At 37.3% G+C, this 27,163-nt stretch overlaps 1 protein-coding gene across 1 annotated transcript; it reads right to left on the reverse strand.

The window, feature by feature from the left end:
- Positions 1–319: 319 nt before the first annotated feature.
- Positions 320–27,163, reverse strand: LOC104828711 (pituitary tumor-transforming gene 1 protein-interacting protein-like). Its single transcript, XM_010562594.1, has 7 exons — positions 27,157–27,163; positions 26,333–26,385; positions 22,026–22,131; positions 17,413–17,521; positions 13,952–14,020; positions 7,364–7,410; positions 320–590 (listed from the first exon to the last, which is right to left on the reverse strand). The coding sequence occupies exons 1-7, from the start codon at positions 27,161–27,163 to the stop codon at positions 541–543; spliced, it is 441 nt and encodes a 146-aa protein (XP_010560896.1). The 3' UTR covers positions 320–540.

The raw sequence follows: 27,163 nt of genomic DNA on the forward strand, positions 1-27,163 counted from the left end.
TTTCCAGAGGGGAAAAAAAAAATCCACCCAGTTCTCACATGATGGTAGTACATAAGAATGTGCCTGGTGTATTTTCTCATCAATACCAACATCAGCTATTTCTGCTGTGTGTGAAGCTGTGCTTCCATGTTGCCTTTTATTTTTATAAAAAAGATACAGTAAATATTTTTTTAGGAATATGGGAACAACTGTTTTAAGTGGCAGTTAAGACTGAATTCAAACACGTGACTGTGACTATTAGCCATCTAGATCATGTAATAAAACACAGTTTTAAGAAGAGGAAAGATAGTATTTCACACTTAAATGTTATCATAAAAAAAAAAATCAGCAAACATTTCAACAATCAAAAGTATTTATAAAAAAATTAGTTCTATATAGGTAGAAGACAGAAACAGGTATTTCATGAAGTCTTTATCCACTCCTAGTTTTACAACTGGGGGGTGGGGGAACACTTTGGGGAAAAAAGAACCCAAAGGGCAAATGAAAACAAAGTATCTTCCTGTGTTCTGGAGTTATAGCTCTAGTGGAAGGTGCTCAGCTTTATTCATTCTCAAATCTGCTGTATGGATTATCACAATCCTGGAGAAGACCTGTAAAACAAAACAGGACTGCGTTTATAATTTTCTTACCAGTATTACATAAAAACCTTGAGTTACTGACCTCACTGTAATAGGTACTCCATTTAACAAAACCAAAAGGCAATTCTTGTAATAGTTGCTCTATTACCCAAACACTCAAGAATAATAAATTGAAAGTGTTAAGCACTCTTATTTCTCAGACTATAATCATGAATAGCTATTTCATCATTTAGCAGGGAAAGAACATTTCTCTGTGAAAAATTCTTATAAAAAACATTTGATTCATGAGGTATACTCTACAAAAATGCATTTTTGAGAGAGTCAAGTCTACAAAAATCTAAGCATAGAGATAGCTCAGAAAGAACAGATTCAGACTCGCCAGTTTATAAATTCAAGTTATTATAAGATCATCATCCTTTTAAGATGTAAAGTGCTGCTACTTTGACTTAGTTCTACTTCGATTATACACAGCCATCTGTCACATTCAGCCACTTACAGCATTTCTGCAACAGGACAATAATCTCTAAGAACAAATGAAGATCACTTCTACATGCACTAAAACCTCCAGGGACCAGACCAAGAGCGTCACTGAATCCAGGTTCCAGTACGTTTCCATCATGAAGATTCTTAATGACTTTACCAGAATACTGTCACAGAAGGCATTGCAAGGCCATCCAATTATGCTGAGTGTCTGGATATGCATTACCATCTTCTGTTAAGGGTTAGTTCAGCAACTGCTGTTCCACACAGCAATTATTTCAAAGAGACTTTAAACCACACACCAGATTTGGGCTAGGCAGAAGTGCATACTGAAAATAAAGGAGTCTCATAAGAGTCCAAAGGTTGACCTTTTGTTGTGGAAGAACAGAAACACTACTGCTATCTGTTTTACCCAAGATTTTTATACTGATGTTTCGCAAGTCTGGACTTTTCTCTAGCTCCTTTGTTTAAGGCATGGAAACAGAACACAGTTAAGCCAAACACCACCAATTCGTTAATGTTCAGATACCCGATAGTGGAAGAGAAAGATTATGCTAGTCACTGCCAAATCTTGTAAGAACTCCCCTCAGACCTTTTCATACCATACCTCTTTTCCACACGCAACTGCACAGATACTGAATGTTCACTGTTCTATCTGAAAGCCAAAAACTAATAGCACTGAAGGAAGACTATACTTTTGTCTATCTTGTTGCAGTCATTGTACTTCTTTTGAACTGCCAGGTTATTTTAAGATGACAATCAAGAAGCACAACTGCTTAGTGCTGATTATTGTATCAGTAACTGCAACTACCTACCTGATAGGGAACAGCAAATATTAAGGAATAAGTATGAAAAATTCTGTAACTACTCAAATTTACAAGATTACAAGCAGTCAGTTTGTGAAGTTAAAAATCAAAACCAGCCCTCATATGTAATGACCCTTACTCACCAAAGAAGGTGTAAGTCAGTCACAGTTATAAAGCTTCAGCCAGGTAACATAAAATATGGTCTATTTACCTGGTATAGCACCTTGTGTCTTACCTTTCTGTAATTGCTTTAAAAAATAATCTTTTAAGTATTTGTGCAAGAAGAATATGATTACATGACAGCATTGTCAAGAGTGATCTACAATATTTTGAGATCTTGAAATGTTTATAAACTTTCAGAAAGCAGTTATTTAAATTTTAATCTTACCTTTCATGCATTTAAACAAAGAGTTGTAGGGTCCATTAAGTCTACTCTAGCTTACAAGTAAGCTAACACACAATAAAAAAAATCTCTTATCCTTGCCCTACCATTTAACCTTGAGTGCCTTCAGGTAACATTCCTGCATTAATATAACCCCAACCCAAATACAGAGAAGAAACATTTACTTTATTTCCAGACCACCACCCCCTCCTTCCTCCAGACATGTTAATACTTTGGCAGCTAGGATCTACGGATCCTAATATATTTAGTTACCTGAAAGACAACCAAGTAGTCCAATTATTAAAAATTTCGGCAGTACTTCTGTATTTCACCCCTTCCAAATCCAAAACACATCTCTACGCAACATTTACAGAAAATTAGCAACAGTACTAGAAATTAACATAATTTTATTACAATTGGCATTGCATAAACTCCCTGCACTCATTAAGTTCCACTTGGAAATCAAGGCACCAAACTTCAAAAATTTTCCACAAAGTGGCAAGAGGTCATACTAGATTCCCCAATAAAATTAACTGAGGTTGCATACTTCTCTCTAGGTAGTCTGGCAAGTGCTTATTATGTCTTTCTTATATTTCATTCAAGATACATACTTGACCCTTCAGAGGTCTGAAAGTAGCACAGTAAAACACTAGACACTGTTCTCTTGCAGCTTGAACAGCTGAAATCCAATAGAAACAGTGTTCTACATCCAGAAGTGCCAAATTCAAATTAATCTGAGCATGGTCTAAGACTCCTGATAAAACTTTTCCTATACCTTTCTGAGGAACAAATATACTTTTATCTGCCCATGCCCCAAAATGCTCAACTAAAAGCCATTTCAGATAACTAGTCCTCATATTTGAAGTGAATGTGTCATTTTTACTCATCACTGCAAATGCCATTCCCAGTAGTACTTGCTTTAATTTTACTGAATTATGTTTACGTATGAACAGATATAACCACCACTAATCAGGCATTCGTATGTTTAAGTTCTCTGATCTATCTTATTTGTACAACACTGGAACTAAACAGGCTTTAAGAACTATGGGTCAACCCAGTGTGAGTATTATTGGTCATGACTTCAGAAATTCATCTCCCAGGCAAGAAGGTACTCCAAGAGAAATGGCAAGCCCTCCTTCCAAATGAGGATAACCACAGAGGTTACAACATCTGATAGACCTTGCTCTCAGTCTCGCTCTCAAATCTGCATTCAGTGTTTAAATTTCTTTTATCCTCAGCATTCTAAGCATGTCATAAGATTACATTAAGTGAGAGGAGGGAGATGGCAGCTCATCACTTGCACCAGTTCTTACTGAAGCAGTTGTATCAGGCTCAAGTAAGTGGACAAAACCAATCTAGAGACACATACAAAAAAAAAGAGCATGACAAAAAACTCCTGTCAGCTGCCACAGCTGCTCTTAGCCATGACACTCAGAGGAATTGCAAGCTTATGCGAATTGAATAGCATGTCTGGTTCAACTAAAGCTCATGTGCTGCCTTGAACCAGACATGAGTTGTCTCTCTCAACCATTTCCCATTTGACATGAGTGACTACCCAATTTTAATTTACACTTACAGGTTCAGAGAAGCTAGATGTTCGTAGCTTCAGGAGACTTGTTTGCAATTAAGTCCATTACATGTTATTGCTGAGCTTGAATACTGAACACAGGACACTTACAAGAACTTCTAACATCTTGCTTCTATTTACCTTCATTTTGAGGTTAATATTTGACCTGCTTAGCAGTATTCAAGAAACACTCAAAAATTTGAAAGGTATAGTAGTCAAGTATCCTTCATTAGATTGTACGAAATGAGGCCTCCTAATACATAGGAAATAACAAAGCAATTGTAAGAAATTAATACCTCTTTCCAGCATGTTCATTTATGTTACATACTATGCTAATTATACAGCTTCTCAGTCATTGAGATCTGACTCTCATCACATCAGCACTGCCCAAAAATAGAATTAGCAAGGGAAATACTTACAAGAGACTGTATACGCTGAAAAAAGAAAAAACCACCAACTACTTTGCTGCATGTCTTCACCCCTTATTACACTTTTCCTCTTTATTTTTAACCCCCAGATTAACAACTCTATTCTTAACAGTGTATAGCAATACAAGGTTTCCCTGCTTTGCATTCAGAACACTAAAGAATGTCGAGACAAAGTACCTATCTAGAACAGAAGGAACATTTACTGGGATAAACTACTGAATATAAAAATCAACATCTCACATAAAATAAAGGAGATAGGAATACATATCATTAAATTAGCTGATCAAAACCTTTGCAGAACTGAAGCAAGTGGTGTGGAAGCCCAAAATCATGAAAGGCAATAATTTTGTAAAAATGAAGAGAAAGAATCCTTCCACTAATACCAGGCAAAATCCTGAAATAAAGCAGCTTCTCACTAACGCTATACTGAACACACAATAGCAGCAAATGCAGCAGCAATTAAATTGTAGTTCCTTTGTATACTACACAAGCTGCAAAGTACTCTGAATTCTACTTTAAAATTTTCTAGCAGTCAACATATAATTTGTGTAATCACATTGCATTCATACGTGAGCAAATGAAAAATACTATCAAACTGTGCAACAAAAACACTTCAAAGCATGTATTCCTGGTTGCTAAAGCTCTCTATTGCTTCCAATGCTCCCAAAGGACCATGGCTAGAGTGACACCTGCAATGCATTATAAATGTGTAATTACCATTTAAATGGGATAAGGAAAGCTAGTGGATGAAATGGGAAGAGGCATTCCCTTAAAGCCAACCAAATACTGAAATTTCAAGCATGATCATTTTAATCTACAGAGTCAGATTAACAAAGTCATTGTCATTCTGCCACTCATCCATGCATACTTAACTGAGAATCCTCTCTGCAGTGCGTAAAATAATCTAGTGTCTCCATAATTATTTGCAGCAATTTTTATTAGATTATGTTTAATATGCTAGCATATGTATTTACTAGACAGTGAAAAATAAAGACAGAAGACCCAAGGTTATAGCAAGACAATTATTTGTCTACATGTTGTCAGAATATAAACTATATACATCAGCAATAATATTTAGGGATTTCAGAATTTATACATATTTTGTCTTTCATTTTTCTTCTATTACATACATCCTTTCAGGATGTGCCAACTATTCAGTTAAGAGATTTTTCTTTAGGAAAAAAACGAATTATGAGAATCCAGGCCTCAGATCAATATATCCGATAATATTAATTCATCTTTGTATATGCAATAAAGCAAGCCTGTCAATAAATAAACGTTACATAGAAGCTTGCTACTGAAATTTAAGTTTTATAGTTGAATTACAATCTTTTGCAGGTAAACTGCACTGCAAAAAAATGCATGAGGAAATGAATATGCCTGACTCCTTATAAGAGGGTATGCCTTCCATTAACACAATGAATGTATGAACTTGTTTCTAATTAAGTCATTCATAGACTAACATGCTTCAAGTGGAGGCAAAATGGCACTTGCCCTCATACAACTGTGTGCATAGTATAGCTATAAGCAAGATTTGTTTAATTTGGTATGCTTTCCAGAGTTACAGAATTATATAGTTATATTCCTCAGGAAACTCAACAAGATCCAACAAAGCATCCTGCAAAGGTCTGAAAGTTAAGCACTGAAGAGAGAGAATTGTCTTCACCAAAATATAGGACCATCTAGGAGACAAGTGAACTAGTTTCACAAGCAAAATATGACTGAACACAGCCTTTTGAAACATCACTTAACCCTAATGCAGTGCTTTGATCCATTAACTGCTATACTGAATTCAGGACCTTGTTCACTCCTTTTACTTGCACTGCTGAGGAGATGCAAAGCTATATATGATCTGTAGAGTGCTGCATGTTATTTTGAATGCACAGCCATTGTCTTAAGTTCTTCACCACATCTATCCATCCCTATGATTCAAACTTGTGAGACTGACTCTAAGGTCTCTTCTAAGGAGAAACAAACACAAAAAGCGTGTGTTGTTTTATGTTGTTGTTTGGATTTTGTTTGTTGGTTTTTTTTTTTAAATCTGAACTATTGTTGTCAACCACTCAAACAAACCTCTTGAAACTTGGGATGCAGAGTCAGTTATCCTATAAAATACCACAGGACTGAAGCTCATGGCTGATTGTTAAACAAAAATTACTTCTGATTTCTACAACATTCTTCCTCCTGCAGCTCAAGCTTCACAGTGAATTTTTGCTCCATTCCAGCAAAGAAGCATACTTTTGCAAATGTTTTCCAAGCACAGAATTCCCTATAGAGATTGTCTGTATCACTCCTGCATCAGCCAAAGGGCAGGCTACAGATTCATGAAAGCATTCCCAGACTCTGCCAATCAGTTTAACAAGAGGATGAAAATTAACAGTTTTGAGTGACTGTTCAGACCCCTAGAATCAACCTCCTCTGACATTAGTGCAATTTGCATAATAAAAAGTGCAGTATAGTTTTAGCATATCTGTCTCTGAATACACAGTACTATTAACCCTATGAACAAATCAAATGTAAAGTGCAAGCACTGACAAGCCTAGATAACAAAAGCTTCCTATACAACACAGCAGGTCCTACAGTCTTGCAGTATTTTCTTACTGGACCACAGCTCCACTTAAAAACAAAGGAAAAAACCAACAATTTTAATCCCTGCATTAGGCTGCATCCTCCATCCTTCTTTTTTAAGCTTCATTTTAAAAGTTTGCTATCTGCTAGTCAGTCTATCCTCTTCAATAACCATGAGTCTACTAGCCAATTTCAACTAGATTCGTTTAGCACATTCAAGAACAAACAGAAAAACTCCAAAATCAGTACTCTTACTTAGGAAGAGACAAAAAGAATGGCTTATTTTAATAAATGTATTTAAATGCCCACCCCAAGCAAACACCCCAGCCAGTACATTTTCTCTTGTCAAGTGGAAAGTCAGTGCTGGAAGATAACAGGAGCATACTAGTGATGAGATCAGGTGTTCAGGTGACAGAAGACATGCATCAGTAGGAAACTGGGCTTGATTACTTCTGCTGCTCATAAAGCAGCTTGTTTCTGCTGTGAATTTTAATAATAATTAGGAAAAAGGAATCAATTTAGATACTGAGTATCAAAACAAGATTACCACATACCATACTTCTTACGTATTTCATCATGCTTCAGTTTTCTTTCATGTTTCCTGCAACAAATAAAGGCATGAGAAGAACATTCAGACTGTTTTGAGCCATAAGCAGAATATGATAGTTACATCTGAAAGAGACATTTTTTAAAGTAGTATGCAATTACAAATATCAAAAAACCCCACATTTATCAGTTACAGATCTTATCTTTCGATATACACTTTACGCATCTATAAGATTTCCTATAACTTCTCACTAATCAATAATGTCAAAGTAAGATATATTTGCAAGCATAAAGAAAATACTGTTTTTTCTATATAGAAGTAATGCATCCACATATATGTACACACACTAAGGTATTTGCCTATACATAAGAAGCAAGGTGCAATATTGGAAGATTCCCTAATGCTTTCCAGCAGGGAGCATAATAATAAAATTTAGCTGTGAATACAGCATGCTTCAGAATCCTAATTCAATATAATAATTATAAAAATATAAAAGGTGTATTACTGTTTAAACAGTACAGCAAGTGAAAACTGCTAGTTTCTAAAATCCAGCATGGCATCCATGCAGAGCATAAACAAAAATATTGTGTTATATAAAAATTGGATGCCTCTAGTTAATATATATTGTCTAATCATACAACAGTTTTCAAGACTGTATCTAATATTGCCAAACTTTAATTACTGACATAAACCAACTGTCTGATGAGTCAATTTCTTCTTCCCCTTCCTCCTCTCCCCTTTGCAAAGGTGAAGGGGGAAAAAAAAAAAAGAAGTTTAAATGGAAATTGTTCCATCATTCCTCAGATAATTTTCCTGTATTTCAAAGGCAGCATCTATTTTGCTTAGTTTAAGAACAAACAAAAAAGCTCCTACACAACTGTTTCACTAGGATGATCCAGGATCTATGTATTTTGATGAAAGGACATAGAATTTGGCAAAACAATGTTCCTCTAACAAAAAAATACAGTTTGTTGCCCCTATCAAAATTTAACCCAGTTAGACAAGTTGTGACTTTCGCCTGATTCTAATTTGCACATATTCAGCAGAAAGCTGTTAAGCACTGACAGCTTAATTCACCAAAGATCCCATCTACCCTATATGCATATTCCACCTCCAAATAATTCCTACTGCTAATCAGATCCTGTGTGTCCTCAGAAGCAATTATCCTGCTTCCCACTGAGCTGAAGGGCTCAACCAGCCTTTCCCTGCAACTGCACTTCTGGAAAAGCATGCAGATAAAGCATGATGAGAAAACCAAACAAGACAGTCTGACTCAAAACCTTCCACTACTATTTCCCCGAGATACCTATCTCCCCTTCCACTATTAAGCCCCCGCAGCATAGGGCCAAAGCAGCCTGGCCGAACTGCAGGAGGAGAAGGAACAGGGTAATCAGGGTGATGAAATGAAATTCATGTAGAGGAAGAAAGTCAGGACTGAGAGGTTGAAGAGAATAGGAAGAAGATAAGTCAAGTTTACTTGCTGAGGGTAAACTGTTCAGAGGATTCCTGCTTTCTGTGTTGCGTAAGAGGAAGACATGATACAAGGCAAGGGATCTCAGGAAGAGAATAGAGATTCTGCTTAAAGCAGCCTTCTGTATAAAGCCAGACATTATTTCTGTATAGTTTCCATGTGATATCACCTGACCTCAAAACAGGTTTTTTTTTACTGGTGGTACTAATGGCATGTTCTTCACTGTTTTGCATACCCTGTCTGAAATAATGGAGTCTCACTGCTCCAGTTTCAACTGAAATCTCAGTACTTCAGCAGTCAGTCTGAATCTGCCCTGAACACAGAAAGCACTAAGTATTTGCATAAGGAGGGTAAGGCAGGGGGGGGGCAAAAAAAAAAAAAAAAAAAAAAAAAAAAAAAAATCAGGCTGTGTAGGCTTTAAACCTCAGAAACACTTTAGGATATGTCCCTAGGCTATTCAAAACAAACCACCAAATATCTAAAATCTTTACACTGTTTAAGTTCAAAGGGTAAAACCATTAATATTCGTGAAACATTCAAACTTTGACAGGCAGCCATGACTATACCATATCACCCATGACTAAATACTCATACAGTAAATAAGGCTTACGTATACATCAACTGAGAAGAATCAGAGGCAAATCTGAATAGGCAGTCACTGAATCAGCCACCCAGAGGTGGCTTACTGCACCGTTCACATCTTAACATTATGATCAACTGAAGTCACTTTACAGTCTGAGTTGGTTCTGTTTCTTAATACTACTGCTAATACCCCATTTTCTGTATGCTAAATTCTTGGCTCTTCATGCAAGTTGTCCCCACTGCTGTAAGCTGAGAAACTATTTTTCCTAATACTAACAATTCACATCATAATTTTCCATACTTGGTTCTTCACAAATGAACTGCAATCCTTTCTTTCCCTGCCCCCCCTCCTTGTTCTCCCTTACCAGTACACTACCAAATTATACTTGGCAGTTTCTCTCATACAGTATCTCATTGCTTTTCATTGGTTTATAAACTTCAATATGTAAATCAAGGTTTATAGATTAATACATTTAACATAAATGTACCATGTATTTGCAGCTGTAAATAATTAAATGAGTGTACAGAAAAAGACTAACTACTTGATGCTATGTTTAAAAATTGTTTTTCATGTTAGAGATGACATGAAGTCAAATAAAGGACTAAAAGCTACACAATACCTGTTTTTCTTCAGTATTAGTCAAAAACCGAACTACAGGTTTTCTTCCCCTCCTGCCCCTCACTGTAATTGCAAACTCTACATATCACAAGTAATTTTCAACTTTCTCAGTGAAACAACAGCTAGTTTTGTCCTCAAGAAGTCAAGCAGAGGGCCAATGTCATTGCCCTTACTCTTCATGCTAACAGCCATCTAGGTATTCCAAAAACACACTTCCTAAGTATCTGTAATAAACTGAACTTTAACACAAACAAATTTTTAAGTTTAAAAGAGACTTTTACTGTGTACTTGAAAAGCCAGAAAATAGTAGGTGCTGCAGTTATCTTGAAGCTTGCAGGAAAAAAAAAAAAAAAAAAAAAAAAACACACACTATGCAACTTGGGCCTCCTTACTTTGTGTTTACCATTCACTAATGAAATCATGAAATGAAGCTCAGACTAGTCCTGTTCTACATCCACTGCCAACTGATCTGAACAGCTGTATATGAAGTAGCTGCATCCCACAGAAAAAACATAAGATGACAGGAAAAGCAAACAGACCAACACAAGGTCAATGCTGCACCTATTTTCCACCCATACTATTTATCCGAATATCTATCCAGGTGTTTTCAAAACTATGTGAAAACTTCACAGGTTGTAGTAAGGAAAGACCACACAGTACAGTGCAGTGTTTTCCTCTGTAGTCTGCTGGTCAGAAATGGCTTGTTGATACTGTTAATCTGTTCTACAGCCTGCTACTACCAATTCATCCACCTGAGGACTTACAGGAAGCAAGCTGTGGGTAGGGTGAGGTGTTCTGGTTGCTGGAAGCTGCCTACTCCTCGTGTTTTCCCATGACCCCCCAGCCACACACAATGGGTATGCATGTTCAGAACACAGAAATACCCCAGGGCTGCTGCTAAGCTCTCGCCTGCAATTAGAACAGTTTCACAGACACACTCCTGAGACAAGCTAGGAAAGAGGGCTGCTGCTGTAAGGCTGCAACAATCATTCTGGCAGAGCAGTCTGCTCCCAGCAATCCTTGTTCCTAGGCTTAATTCAGGAATGGAGTTGGTCTTAGCTATGCATTGCTAATCTCCTGGTGCAATACCACTTGCTCTGTGTGCACAGCAAACCCTACACTCCAGAATTATCAGACTTCTTACATATTAACTGTACCAAGAATTTAAAGCTGATACACAAATCACAGTGGAAAGGTTATGGTACACAATCATCCCCTATGCACCTGGTCATGAGCCTTTGCTTTATAATAAACATAGTAAGTGTTGATTTAACTGAAGAACATAGCATAATATCAAGGATGTACATTTCACCACAAGTCACATGGTTTTGGCATACAACAAAACGTTGATATTCCTCACAGGTTCCCTTCTCTTTAGAGGGCAACAAAAGCATTACAAGAAAATCATCACCTTCACACTAGCACTCTGCCTACTGTGCAGTGACTAGTTAGACATGGATTAAAAGGTAGAAAATTTCCCTTTTCTCTGATCCATTGCAAGTCTTCAATAGCACTTCTCTGAGAAACTGTGTGGTATGACTATGCATGAGCATACTTCCTAAACTGGCCACCTACTTCTTACCCTTCTGCACACATTCAAGTATGACACTTTCAGCTCACAAATTAAATGTTTATGAAAACATACTTGCATCCATTCTCTTCTTGGATAAAGTTTGACACTATGTTGCAATGGTGAAAGGGGAAGTACTGCTTTCTACTGTCCCCAGATAAATGCTTTCTTTACTTTTTTCCCCATCCCTGGATTCATGCTGTCCTTGCATTCTGTGGATCCCAGCAATCTTATGGATACTTGCTGAGACTGTTCACTGAACTCACCCAACAGAATAAAACAACCCCCAAAACCCCACAGAAATGTGAATAGCTTTCTGCAAAACAAATCTGGCATAGCATAGAGCTAAGGAATGTTGTGCCTTGGGCATGAAAGAAAAGTAAGAATATTCTTTGCATCAGCAGCTCAGTTACATCAGTAGAATGCTTTTACACACAATCTAAAGGATTAAATTAGTGACACCATTACATATAAAAGTATACATTTTCAAAACAGTAATTTTAGCTCAGCTACACTAGGAGACATCTAATTCTCATCTTCTCTCTGCAGAAAGTTACTTTTAAGCTTGTGCTTTCCTAAACATGTACAAATGCAGAATACACATTACTGCAACAGTAAGTCTGTGCTGTTAAAATTAAAGTTTGTGCAGAACAAAGACAATGTGGTAAGTTTAAATTTGGTGAGTTTAAAAGCTACTAAACTGTATTATACACCTAGTGGAAAACTGAAATAGATAAAATGCCAGTATGTATTAGCTCAAAAAAATCAAAAATCACAAAACCAGAACTAATCATTCAAGCTTTGCACCAAATCAAGCTCTGAAGAAAATCTTTGTTAAATGTCCCCATTGTATCCTATCTAATCCTTCTATTGCCAACAAGTTTAGGAATTTTGTACAAGGCTAAAGGACACATCAATTTAACCCATTAAAACAGAATCTATTCTGCTTCCTAACATCACAATGCCTACTTCAGAGCCATAACTATTGTTGGATTCAGGGCAAACAGTTGCTGTATTTGCTCATGTAATCTGGCAGTTCAGAACCAGAAAACAGATTTGCATGGAGTTAAGATGAGCAATTCTCCCAGCTCCGGGCAGTCAGACACACGAGTGTAGGTACATCTGTATGAGAACCTTATTGGCTCCCACTTTTGTGCCCAGCCAGAAACGTAACACGTTTGAGCAAACTAAGCATGTTTTATGTCTTATGCACATTTGTAATAGAGAAACTTAGAGCCTTCACGCAAAAGCTCTGCAAAGGGTCTCATCTGGAAGTATGCCTTGCTCCCCGCAGTCCCTGCTCATATTAACAATCAATCTGAGTTCAAGAGAAAACAGCAGGTATCAGCAAAGCAGGGAAGGTACCCACCTGTTACTTGGCAGACAAGTATTTCTAGAACATAACCAGGAAGTGGCAAACTCAAGATCAATTTCCTTGTCAGTCTATGGGGATTCAAACCCACACCTGACAGCTCCAAGCCTAGCATTAATTTGGTTAGGACTCTCCTCTTGTCTTTACTAAAGCTAATCCACTGTGAATCTACAAAATAAAGACCATGAAAGGAAGTATGATTCAAAACGTATATCAGGCTTGTACTGAGTATCATGGCCCTACCTATAAAAACTGTTTACCTAAAGAATAATCTATAAACCACAAAGACTCACTGGAGCACTAAGCTACAAAAACCTAGATCTGAAGGAATGCTGTTCTCACCAAGAAGCACTGTATCACTGCTGACTCTTGCACTACTTTCTACACTGTGCTACAGATTTAGCATAAAGGATGGAAACGTAGAATTAAGTCTAAGATTTGAGCCAAAGTTTTCCATTTCCTGAGCAAAATTTCTAATAGGTATCTCACTATCAACTTCTCTACTTTTCCCAGCCAGATTTAAAAGAAAAAAAAACAAACAAACAACCAAACAAAAAAACAAAAAAACCCCCACAAACAAAACCAAAAAAACATGATTACCAAATTAATCCAAAAAGTGGTTTTTGCCTCTGAACCCCAGCCTTGCTTAGGCATTAACTCATGCCACAGACAGGCATCAGTCCAGGAGAGACTAGGCAAGACTTCAGACATCCCTCCTGTTTGCTCTTGGCTGGCACAGAGCACTCGTGGTACCTGCCACAGAGAGCATCAACCTGTTTGCTCTCTGTTCACTTACGGAAATACAGGCCCCTAATCAGGTTCACAAATCTCACAATAAGCCCCATTTCGTAAAAACCTGACATCGTCATGCTTAACTCCACAATGCCTCCTTGTTTAGTACACCATTTATTCCTTAGAAGGTCAGAATACTCCTATATCACCAGGAACTGTATAGCTATATATCAAGCTGTCAAGACTTACCTCTGAAGAGACTGTAGTCTTCGTTCCTCTCTCTTTCTAGCTAGCCGTTCTTCTTCTTCATCTGGTCTACTAGAAAAATAAGCAGGGAAGGAAAGCATAAGAGGAGGAAAAAGCAGTTTCACTGCTAGGCAATCACCGTTTAGTCATTTGACTTATTTTCAAAAAGGATTTATAGCCTGACCTGAGATACTTCTTCACAGCCATGTAACGTTTCATTGCTGAATAAGCATAATTGACAAGTTTGTAGAATTACCCTTTCACATTTTATAATGCCCAAATGCTTCACTCACTGTAGTAATGTGCCTTTCAGACTCCACAGGGCAATTTAAAGCCTCTTAGGAACAGGTTGCAGACTGTTCCAGAAGCAGAACGAATACTTGCCATTTTCCCCATGTGCCACACCCCATTTTAGAGTAAGTGTAAAGTTAAGTCCATTGTTGCCCCCTGGAAGGCTGATGGTTCATAAGCCTTTGATGCCAGAACAATTTACCTTTCCAACAACCACCACTATCCAATCCCAGACTTCCCCCAGGAAAGCAGTCTGCACAAACTGTCTTGACAGCTGCCTTCCCTGCTCTGGAATAAGCAAGGATTTACCTGAGTGCATCAGCTGCGCGACTCTGGGAAATGCTGAGCCTACACAGTGCATCCGAGCTGTGCATGTGCAGATATGCTCTACTGAATGCAGGCACTTAAGCTTTGTGACCTGCCTTGGAGAAAGCTCAGCTTCACTTAACCATTAGATAGACCATGTAAGAACTGTAGAACTCTGAAGCAAATGCCTACCAATATTTATTTGTCTGGGTTTTTTTCTGACAGAATTAATGACAATTATTCAGGATTAGTAAACAGGCACCTGCCATGCTTTCCCAGGTGCTAATCATTTTTCAAAACTGAATGCACTATCTGAAGATGTTTGATACGAATTATTTACAATACACCTGCTAATAGAGACATGAACAGTTGTAGTAGCACGCATCTGCAGCAACCAACGTACAAGTTAAGCAAGAGTGACATCCAGTGGTTAATTATAGCATGTCAAATGTTTTAACATACAAAAATCAGACACCAGAACTGGAAATCTGAACTCAATTTTTCCATCTGCTTAATCAGTCCATACATCTCTTGAACATCTTAGTAATTTAAATACAACCCAGTAATTTAGTATCCATGTAATGTTTTCACATACAAATTTTCTAGTTCCTCCTTTTTTGTTTCCACATAACGAATTAGAAAAATCTTGAGGGAGTTTAGCAGCACAAAACAGATGCAACAGGTCACCTTTACTGGAAAACAAGGTTAGATCCTTTTGTAAAACTAATCAATTCCCCACATTAGCATGCCCAGGAAGACCAGAAGCTCCCATTCTTGGGTACCCTTCTGTAAAACTACTTTACTGGAGACTCCAGCATCTTATGCAATAGTCTCACTTCACATTGGTGTCGCAAAATATAAAACCATCAAACAAATAAAATGCTGGTATAGAATTCAGAAAATATATTTCTTCCCTATAATTTAAAAAAAGCATTAAATATCTTCTGATTTCCAGACACTTTGAAGGAATTGATTTTTTCTTCAAAATTCAGGAAGTCTGAAATTATTCAAATAAAAGAAGTGGTTGTTAAACTGACAAAGTTCAAGAGAGTCTATTTAATATAGTTTCATGAATAGTTGTATCTCAAGTACATGGAACCAGACTCTTAAAGTCCAAACACAGGATAAAAACAATGAACTGAAACAATGCACCAATGGTGCTAGGATTCCTGGGGGAGGCAGCCAGCTATGTTACTGATGTGGGGATTAATGCACCTAAGTATTCTCTGTGTTCAAGGAAAAGATAAGTGCTGGCTTCTTAAACATTGAAACCCCACAGCTTAAAAACTCCTGACAATACATTTAAGTAGTCAGTAAAACAGATCTAATACTACATTTCTATAAATTTCCTTCTTCCAATCCATTAAAAAAAGTTTTTGTGGAAAAGGAATCCCCAAAACTGAGGAAGCAGAGAGCAAAAGAATTCCTGCTGAGAATCACTGGGTTTAAAGCCAGTAATATATCAGGCTTCACTGTAATAATACATACTGAATCTTCCTGAAATAATCTGGACCCCACTCTGACAAGACCTTTAAATCCTCTAAGTGTCAGAAGATTAAGCTTGACACTTTTGGAGTCCTGGCATAAGATGACTCTCAACTAACCCTCTATTTTTAGAATTAGATGTTACAGTACTGATTGACGACTTAGCTACTAAAACTGAAGTCTGGCACAAATCTTTCTCTTCACAGGAATCAAGCTTTATTTGTTGGCATGTCAGCCACAGGGGCCTACATGGTTCTTCTGCAGAGGACACTGGCAGATCTTACATAAAATCTAAAACAGTTCTATACATCTTCAGGGCTTATCAGCACAGGGCTAAAGAGTTATCAATTTTTGCACTAGGACAGATTTCGTAGACCAATCTACCAGCAGAACAGGTGCATGCATCTTCCTCAGGGAAAAGAGAAGGGAATGACAATTATTTTCTCCCTTCTTTAAAGGCATAGATGTACCATATTTCTCTGGCTTGAAGGTCAGCACTAAACACCGTACAGCTGCGTAAATTCTTTAAAAAAACCAACCCTCAAACAAGAGCAATGAATTACAGGTACTTGAAATAGTATAGAAGTTATTTCAAATCAAGAAATAAGGTCCACATTTTGTTCATGTGAGAAGTACTGAAGGAAAAAAGGAACAGATCTAAAACTACACTGCCCAGAAACCTGAGCTCTAAAACTTCAGTGATAGGAGGAAGCATATTGTGCTGTCCCAATAAACAAGGCATTCCAGGTGTTTCATTAGGGAATAAGCATTTATCACTTCACACGGCAGCACTATTTTAGCTACCCATCAACTGTTTCCCTCTTGGTATCTTCGAGCAAAAAAGTATCATCTTACACTCAGAATATTTTGTTGAATTGGCTTGAAGACAGCTAATCACTTAGATACTGACTGTCTGCTGACACATTCTAAAGCAAATTCTGAAGCATGGATACCAAGCGCTGTAGGACATTGTTGCTCAGTTACTTGTTACCCACCTGGTCCCTTTTTGCTGTACCATGAGCTTGCCTTGATAGAAATTATTCTGTCATCACAAGAAGCAAGTATTTATTTGGCATTGAAATATTTCATGTCCAGCCTTAATAAGGAAGTATAAAATGTAGAAATGTAAAGTAATAGCTTACTTAACATATCTGTGATCCTACCACTAATAACATCACTTCAATGTCATTTCAGCATCATTTCTAGAGCCATACTGCCTGACACTAAACACCTCTTTCTGTTGTCTCTCAAACAAATATAGCAAAGTGACCAAAATTGCTTCCAAATGAAAAGATCCTTAGTATATTGGAGAGTAAAAATTGTAGGTAGGTATGGAAGACCAGCACCCGAAGTTAGTAAAGAAAACAAATATATGTATTTACCTCCTGGAACGCCTTCTGCAGTAACAGCAGTAACAGCAACAGACTGCTATGGACACCAGAATGAGTCCAGCTACTACAGCTATGGCAATAATTAAAGCCTCAAAGTTTACTGAAAAATATGAATATATTAAACTTGTTAGACTCCAGCATTAACATTTGTCTTTCTGATAATTCTTCCCCTCCTTCCCAAGTATTTTTTCATCTCTGTATGCAAAAAAAAAACCAAAAAAACAAAAAAACAAACACACAATTCTGTGCAACTACCCCAGTTAAAACTCAGCATATTGCATTAGAATTTTGCTACTATGCATAATCTACACTGAACAGACATTAAGTAAAATTGCTCTTTACACATACCAAACTCTTACAAGTCATCCTGTAATATTTTATATGATATATCTACCGGCGTGATTCCACAGTTCTGTCTTCCCAATCATGACCTTAGCCAATGTACAGCGTGAACCAAAAAAAGTGATGCAGCAGCAGTGTACACACATTACATGCAGCAGCTGGAGAACAAGCAAAATGAAGTAAGATGACAGTGTCAGAGGATTTGAAGGAGCCAATATAAAACTCTCCATAAAACTTCCTGAGTCATCTTCTATGTCCAAAGAGCGATTAACAAATGGGGGGGAGTGTGTGTGTGTGTGTATTATTTTAACAGCATACACTGTAACAACTGTAGCTAGTCTAAACCAGGATAGGACTGCATTCATAAAAAAGAATCAGAAATCTGATGTCCTAGAAAAGAGTGAGGCCCAGGAAGAAAGCAAACAGGGATGATATAAGCAAAGCTACAGACATAACTTTGATGAGTGACTTAAAGGACCTAACAAAGGACAAAATTAAATCATTCAGGGAAGTTGTAACACAGAAAAACTAAACACCTCTTCCCACCCCACACTATTTTAAAGCATGATGGGGGGAAGGAGCAGGGAAGCTGTCTCTTCTCCCTTCTCCCACATAAATCCCTCTGAACTGTCAGATTCAGCAGCTTCATGCTGCTGTAGTAATACAGAGTAGCTGCACATGCACTTTTTACTGCTTCAGGGTACTAGTGATATGACAGTCAAATTTAGCAAGCAAATTTCAGAGGGTCTGTCCTCTCTGATTACATGCACAAGCCAAAGAGTCTGTTACTTCTCTACATATCTCACCAACTCATGCCTAGTCAAGGCATACCCTTCACAGATCTTGCCAAAGATTAGACCACAGCAAATATTTTTGCTTCTGTGTTATAATTCACTGGGTACAGTTTATAATACAGATTAATACACAGTTTCTAGTTACAATACACAAGTAAACTCTGAACTTGTGAATTCTGAAAGTAACACGTTTCACCACACCACATTTCTCATTGTTACTTTCCTACAAGCTACAAGCAATTAAATATACTTCATTCAGTGAAGTAAAAACAAAAATGGTTTTAATCTCCATTTAATTTTTAAAAGTATACTATTTAATTGCAGAAAAAAATATTTTGAACCCATTAACAAAGTGCAGAAAAAGACTGTCAGTTTTCAGTCTGCATTCCTGTCTCCACTATCTATTTCATTTGCTTATTATTCATGAAAAACAATACAATTAAGCTACTTTGTATTATGTTGCTTCTATACCATTCTTTTCTTCACTGCTGGTTAATAATTTGTCAACATGTCTTTTTCCATATAAAATTGTAACTGGAAGCCAGTCATTTGTTTTTGACTTTGAGAGCTGCAATATTCACCTTCATTTTCACAAGACTGAGCCAACACTCTTCATTTTATTTGCAAAAAGAAAAAACACCACCACCATGCTCACAGGGTAATTAATTTTCCTGTTGTGTCTGAAGGGGACAGTCTCAATAAGACTATATAACCCCATGGCATGCTGCTGTGTGTAATTTGTAAAAAGTCTGTTAAGGAAATACATGTCTGGGTTTGGGGGTTTTTGTTGTTCTGGGGTTGGGTTTTTTCTTCTTTTCCCATTTTGACTTTTTTGCTGAGAATGTGCTCCATTACAAAGTTTTCATTCTGTGTTGAAGCTACATTCAATCTAGAAACACAAATAGCACCCGAGTTAGAAGCCATTTCTATAGCAGGAGCAAACTGTCAAGAACACCCTTAGTATCAGTAGATACCAGTAATCACTGCTTTGCAAAAGGACATGCTTTTCTGTACTGGGTGTGGCCAAGAGTTAACTTTTAGCAGCTGGTATGGTGCCATGTTTCAGCTTTCTGGCTAAAACAGCACTGCTAACACACCAACATTTTGGCTGTTGCTGAACAGGCTTGAAGAACATCAAGATTTTGCCTTTTTCCCACCTCCACTCTGTTCCCCCCAGTGAGTAGGGGTGGAGATAGGCAAGAGATTGGAGAGGTTAGGAGGGGACACTGCCAGAACAGCTTACCCAAACTGGCCAAAGGGTGATCCACACCATGTAATGCTGTGATCAGCAATAAAACCTGGGGTAAAGGAAAAAGAAATGGAGGGGGTATCCGGCTTCCAGGGTGACTATTGTTTGGGGACTGGCTGGGCATCAGTCTGCCTGTGGGAAGTAGTAAGCAAGTTTCCTTTGCTTTTTTTTTTCCTCTCCCCCATTTTCCTCCACCTATTAAACTGTCTTTATCTCAATCCATGAGTTTTCTTGCTTTTGTTCTTTCTATTTTCTTCCCCCATCCCACTGGGGCCAGGGGAGGGAAGGAGGGAGCAGCTGTGTAGGTACTTAGCTATTGGCAAGAGTCAACCCACCACACTGCCAGAAAAAAGTTTGCTAAACATTTCATAGTAACAGCATTTACTAGAATATTGAAAGCTCAATTTCCTTAAAAGTGTGCCTTATCAGTGAAATGATAGCTTTCGTAGCTCTAAAAATTCCAGAAGTCTAAGCATAAATGCTTTCTCTCACAAAACAAACTACAGAGCCCTTCTGCTAAGAACAAAGAACATAAAGTTCTCCTGTACTGTCCAAATCTACTCCCTGTTTGCAGGGATTCTATAAAGTGGTAGCATTCAGAAACCTGCACACTCCATTTTAATAGCGATCTTCTGCCTCTGCTACTCTAATTTACACTACTGCATAATGTCACTGCTCTAAGTGTGGTAACTTTCTTCTAATTCACAGTTAACATAGTCCCTGATAGTTCACTCCCACTTGTTTTTGCCCTTTGGCTTCCTGGTGCTCATGAGCAAATACACAGAAAGCAGCAAGCCTTTGCTTTGCTGGACTGAAGCTGTAGTCTTAGTTCATAAGGCAAGCTTCCCAATGTCCTATTTGTTCTCTGTTACAGTCTAGTCTGAATTTAGATCTGTATACACAGTATTGCAAAAATAGCTCCAAAGATTTCACCCCAATGGCACCACATGCACTGTACTGTATTTCGTAACACAACATGCAAAGCAAAAGGAAATTAAGAACAATTAAAATACGCAGCACTACAACCTACAGTGGCACTCTGCAGCTTCCTTTTTAACCTTAACTGCATTGCCTTCAGCACCCACAGATCACATAGGTTTTTTGGTTGTTTAAGCAAAAACAGTTTTCAGGAATTTTGGGGTGGCTCCATGTCGTGGTTTAACCCCAGCCAGCAACTAAGCACCATGCAGCCGCTCACTCACTCCCTCCCACCCAGTTGGATGGGGGAGAAAATTGGGAAAAGAAGCACAACCCGTGGGTTGAGATAAGAACGGTTTAATAGAACAGAAAAGAAGAAACTAATAATGATAATACCAATAAAATGAAAACAGCAATAATGAAAGCATTGGAATGTACAAACAATGCACAGGGCAATTGCTCACCACCCACCGATCGACACCCAGCTAGTCTCCAAGCTGCGATTCCCTGCCCCCACTTCCCAGTTCCTATACTAGATGGGATGTCCCATGGCATGGAATACCCTGTTGGCCAGTTTGGGTCAGGTGCCATGGCTGTGTCCTGTGCCAACTTCTTGTGCCCCTCCAGCCTTCTCGCTGGCTGGGCATCAGAAGCTGAAAAATCCTTGACTTTAGACTAAACACTACTTAGCAACAACTGAAAACATCAGTGTTATCAACATTCTTTGCATACTGAACTCAAAACATAGCACTGTACCAGCTACTAGGAAGACAGTTAACTCTATCCCAGCTGAAACCAGGACACTCCATTTCCATGGTATTGGTTCACTGCTGCCACTGGAATATACTACAAAAATTGTGGATCCAGGCATATCATCCAACATTTTAAGAAATTTTAAAAAAGGTAAGAATGGTCACCTTTTGTCAACAGTGAATGACCTTATTTCTTTGTACCTCAGAAGTATGGTTTAAGAAACAGGTGAATCCTGACTGCATACATAAAATACTCAGCACATTCCAACATCACTGGTTCCCAGTATAGACATTACCATCAACAGAACCTCCCTACATACTAAGTGTTTTAAAGCCATTGGATCCGCATAACTATACTGGCTGTTCACAAAGAACCCTTAACAATGACTGTAAGTCCAGAAGATTAGAGATCATGGCTCCAAATCATAACCACTGCCTCCTCCCCCCACCTCTCCAAATAAATTATCAGGAAACAGCTCCAGTAAGCTGTAGTCTTACTTTAATCACTCATAAATAGTTCTCTAAAGCAAAAGTAAAGTTAGTACCTACTCCAGCAAACTCCCCATCGAGCATTTGACAAGGAACATAATGAAGATGGAAGAATGCTTCTTACAGGGTAATCAATACAAGTGTTGTTGGTGTAACACCAAAGGCACTGTGCAAAAGAAAAAACAAACAAACAAATTATTGATCTTCAAAAACAGTTTACGATTTATTGCTCCTCTCCACAGACAGAATCCTCAAGCCAGTAAAATACTGTATGGATATATGGAAAGTGTTTTGTAGTATAAAACCTACAGAAGTCCTGGTACAATTTCTAAGCCTAAACTGAATTGTGAATAAGTACATTTTGTACTTATAGATAATAAATATTTACATTACCCTGAAAAATTTGGGAACATATTGAGGTACTATGTATACTTGAGGATAAAATGGCTTTGTGTTTAGAATTACTGAAATTAACAAGTAATACAAAACCAGACAGCCAACTGTTCAGAATTTTAAAAACACCTGGTATCTTTAAGGAATACAAATACACTTATAATCTTACTTCACCCCTATATTTGACTATCAACAGAAAGAAAACAATAAAGAACTCTTACAATTCTTCAGGTTTTGCTGCAAGGTAAAAAAGATACAGCCTTATCCAATCCGTGTTGCAAAGTACACTGGGTACCTTAATTGTGCACAGTTACATATCTGGATATTTTTTAAATTTAAAATTTCTTACATGTATTATAGCTACAATACGAGCACAACATTTCTGCTTTTTATGCCACCACTAAGCATCAAGCTTAAGTTCTGTTTTTCAACTGTTAAAATAAATACTCATTCAAAATTCCTTTACCACACAACTCAACCAGTGAAGAAGTTTTAGATGACAGTAAAAGGAATCCTTGACAGAACAGGGTTTTTTTAGGATTCATTATACAAAGAGCTCATCCATGTACCATGCTTTATCTAACAGTACTATCAAGAACATCTCTGTCATACATCCTCAATTGCACAAACTCTGTTATCTTGCTCTAAAGGGTTAGAAAACGTTAAATACAAAGGAAACCGTTCGCAATAGATTCTGCTCTCTTGAAAAATAGTGAAGACAAGAAAAATGTATTCATATTTTGTAGTTGGTAGGCTGTACAAGTCAAACATACCCATAAAGACACATCAACAAAAATAATTACGAATGTGTATAAAACTTTGCAAAAAAAACTGCCCTCCTAAGTTTTAATTTTAATCAAGGATGTTAGATGAGAACATGCTTATTTTTGTTGGATTAATTACTTAATAAGAATTAACAGTTCAAAAATAATGAATAATAGAGGGCAGATTAAGAGTCATTGCTGAGCTTTGTCTGAATGTAACATTGACTCTGTTTTGAGTGGGAGGCTGGACTAGAGGACTCATGAGGTCTCTTCTAACCTGAATGACTCTATACTGTTGGTCACAACTAGGAGCACAGAATGGCCAGCTATATCACTCTGATGGAGACTACTGCATGTAACTTAAAAACATGTAGCCCAAAAGGCAATACCTGATACAGCTAGTGCCTGGTGCAGAGGCTAAAGTAAGAGAAAAATATTTCAATTGACTCATTCCCAATGCTAAAAATTGAGCTGTCAAAATCAAGTCAGAAAAAAGCCTAAACAACTGAGGGTGAAACATTTGCTTAACTTTGATCCTCAACTACACAACCTAAAAGTAAAGACAGAAAAGATTTTATTTTATTTAGGGGTAAATCATATATCCTTTGGAGAGTACGCTAGGAACCACATTCACCCTCTGACAGATATCACTGACTTCATTTTAGTAGAGTCTCACATGGATAATTAAGTGCAACATCATTACTTCAGTACACACTCATTTTAAGAACATATTCTTAGTATTAGAAGAGATAAGATAGTTACTATGAACACAAAATGAATGCTTCTTCCTCTATAATCAAATAGATGTATGCAAGGTACTATTATCTCCACCTTTCCTTCAAAAAAAATTGGCTATATTTATTGATCATATAATTTCCTATAACTGTTGTTAGTTCCTTTTTTTTTTTTTAAGGCCTAGCTTGCCTAACATCCATTTTCCACAAGAATTTAGATTCCATACATTTGTTATTAGGACAAAAATGAGAATGACAAAAATAAATAGCTGAGGGGAAAAGTGTATTGGTAGACTACTCAGAAGTTAAAAATGAGACTTTGGAAAATTCTCCAGAACACTGAGGCTCTACACATGCACACAGATTTTAAAATGCAGTCCTATCTTTAACTAGTGCTTGCGTTACATATTTTGTCTTACACACTGTCATATGGAGTTAGAAACATGAAAACAAAACTCTCAAGATGTTAATCAATAGATATTTACACATTATCTGTTAACAGATAAATTTCTCCAAATTTAATACACCTGGTAATCTACTAGTCATAGCAGTAGATATTCTATGAAATAAATAAATATGAGTTTCAAGATTGAACAGCTCTAATCAAAACCCTTATGTGTATTTAACGTACCACTTTTAAGGAATAAGATTAAATGCAACAGCATATCTATAAAATTACCACTCAGAACTTACTGATAAAAAACACAAGAAAATAGGTATTCATCAACTCTAAAGATCAACCCAAAAGATGTACCCAATTATAATTATGATAAAATCTGAGCATTTGGAATTATAATTCTATTTAACTGAATTAAATTACTACATTTTAGGGTTTGTTTGGAATTGTTTATCTATTCACCAAATGTTTAATCTTGATTTTTATGTGCTGCTATCTATATTATCACCAATATGAAAACCTGATATTTTTTTTCTACTGAAGCAATTAATTTCAGCAATACCTTGCTTTTGTATTGCTCACACAAATGCTAATGGCTTTGTTCTGCAGCCTTTCTTTTCTTTTTTTAATGTATGCGCGAATTGTCTGCATCAAGTCTAAACTGCTTTCTTCAAGGTTAACACTGATGCTATTGAAGCAGTTGCCCTGAATCATCCATCATTCTGTCACCAAAACAGGCCTGGACACTGTCATTGGTTTGACAGATTTTGAAAATAATGTATCTATAACTCTGTTAGTGTCTTCAGTACACAAGCACAGCTAAAGGATTTATTTCTCTCACAAGGTGAACACATAGCTTTCTGGTGAATAAAAGTTGTATTCATGTATCTACAGCAGCAGCAGAGCTTACTTGAAGTGACAGTCACACCAGTGGTAGTGCTGAACATTAAAGATTAAGTGACCTATATTTTCCATTTCCTACTTCATACTTTTGAAGATGAAGAGCTCTTTACACAATGCCATGCTTATGACAACAAATACACAGGTCTGCACACAATAACCACATCAATATCAGGCAATTAATATTTTTCCATTAAAAAAGCCAAAAGATGCAAAAAACAAGCATAAAACAGGTAAGTTTAGCTCTTTCTCAATTTCCCCTACTGAAAAGGTTTTGCAGTAACTTATGTCACTTAAAGACTCCTGAAATATCTATTTTCTGTGACATCTGAAGTTAGAATTCAAGACAAACTCTCACTTTAAATCAAGGAGTTTCTTCTACTCTGCAGGCACAGACACCTTTTGCATACTTATCACAACTCTTACCGTGGAGCTAAACAGTTTTGAGCAAAGGACAGAGAAACAAATTCTACTGTGGTTCTTTTGTTGCCTTATTGCAATCTCACTAGAAATCTAAACACTTTGCTGCCAGAATGGAGATCTAGCCTGGCAGTCTTCAGCAGTTACAGTCTGATGTAGTCAGAGGAGAGGCAAACTTATCTGAACATCTACAAAGCATCGATCCAGTCTGCCTCAGTTAAATGCTTAGGGCATCTCCAGAGAAAGGCATTTCTAGTTTATTTACATTAATTTCCCAGTTCTATCCAGCATACAAGAAATGCAAGCCATTTTACCCAGGTAAGATTCAGTTTATCTAGCCCTTGTATAAGATGCAAACTTAACTGCTTGCAAAACAAGCACAGCAGCAATATCAACTCTCTCAGCTGGACTATGAAAGCACTGAGCACACGCTGAGACTGGAAGCCCGCATTCTACTCTGTCCATCCTCTCCAGACAAAGCAGAGAAATACCCTGAGCGACCAAATCACAGAGCAACCCTGGCAAAGTGAAAGCACACTGGCATTGAGTGTGACAGAGGGGAAGCAGCACATCAGTTGACTCGACCATTTAAATAAAACAGAGGCTTCCTCTTATTAAGGGTTGTTTGACTAGATTCACCATTAAAAACAAAACCCCCACCAAACAGCCAAACCAACTGCAACAATCTGACTTCATATTAAATGAAAAAAAACAACACACCACCAAATTCTCAGTCAAAAAGGATGTTAAAAATCTTACCAAAACATTTTTTAGACATTCTTCACAGGACCTCTGGGAAAACTCTGAACACGCTAGAAAAAAAAACCAACACAAAACAGACAGATGATGTATTTATTTTTACTCATTAATGTCAAGCATTTAATACAATATTTAGCCTTTTCTTTTTTCTACTTCTAGATAAAGCAATGATTTTGATTGAAGCAATGAAAGCTCATTATTCCCATTTCAGGAGAACTGCAGCAAACATACAAAACAGTTAAGCTTGACCTCTGACATAGGAAAACGATTTAAGCTTACCTGTAACTTCAATTTGCCTTCTCTAAGGACAACATCGGAGATATAACCCAAGAGCCTCCCTGTGTCTCTGCTGAAGTTCTAAGACATTTACACTTCAATTTAGAGAACATACCAAGTTTTCCATCTTTGGAAACCTAGCAAAGGCTGACCCCTGCCTAAGGTTGGTCCCCCTTCCATAGATATTAACCTTTTTCTGGGGAAAAGAAGTTTTTGAAAAATAAAGCTCTCCAAATAACATGATTTTAAATTACAATAAGAAAATATTTCCAAACGTAGGACACACAGTCATTTTGTAAGATGACAACAAGAAGTCTGACAGAAGTTTGAAAGTCCAAGTGATGCAGAAGGAAGTTAATTCATATTTTCTTTGGACTTTAAAAACATCTTCTATCCTAAAAAAAAGGAAAGTATTTACTGGTGTTCACATTCCCAGAAGATTCCAGCCAAAGGCTATGACTTTTTTTAGAAGTACTGCATGCTTATCATAAGACTGGTCTTTTTGATCCATAACATAGGCATAATTTGTCACCCACAGGACCACGTACACGCCAT

The sequence above is a fragment of the Haliaeetus leucocephalus genome, unplaced genomic scaffold, assembly GCF_000737465.1.
Source record: "Haliaeetus leucocephalus isolate CR32 unplaced genomic scaffold, Haliaeetus_leucocephalus-4.0 Scaffold0, whole genome shotgun sequence".
Taxonomy (NCBI): Eukaryota; Metazoa; Chordata; class Aves; order Accipitriformes; family Accipitridae; genus Haliaeetus; species Haliaeetus leucocephalus.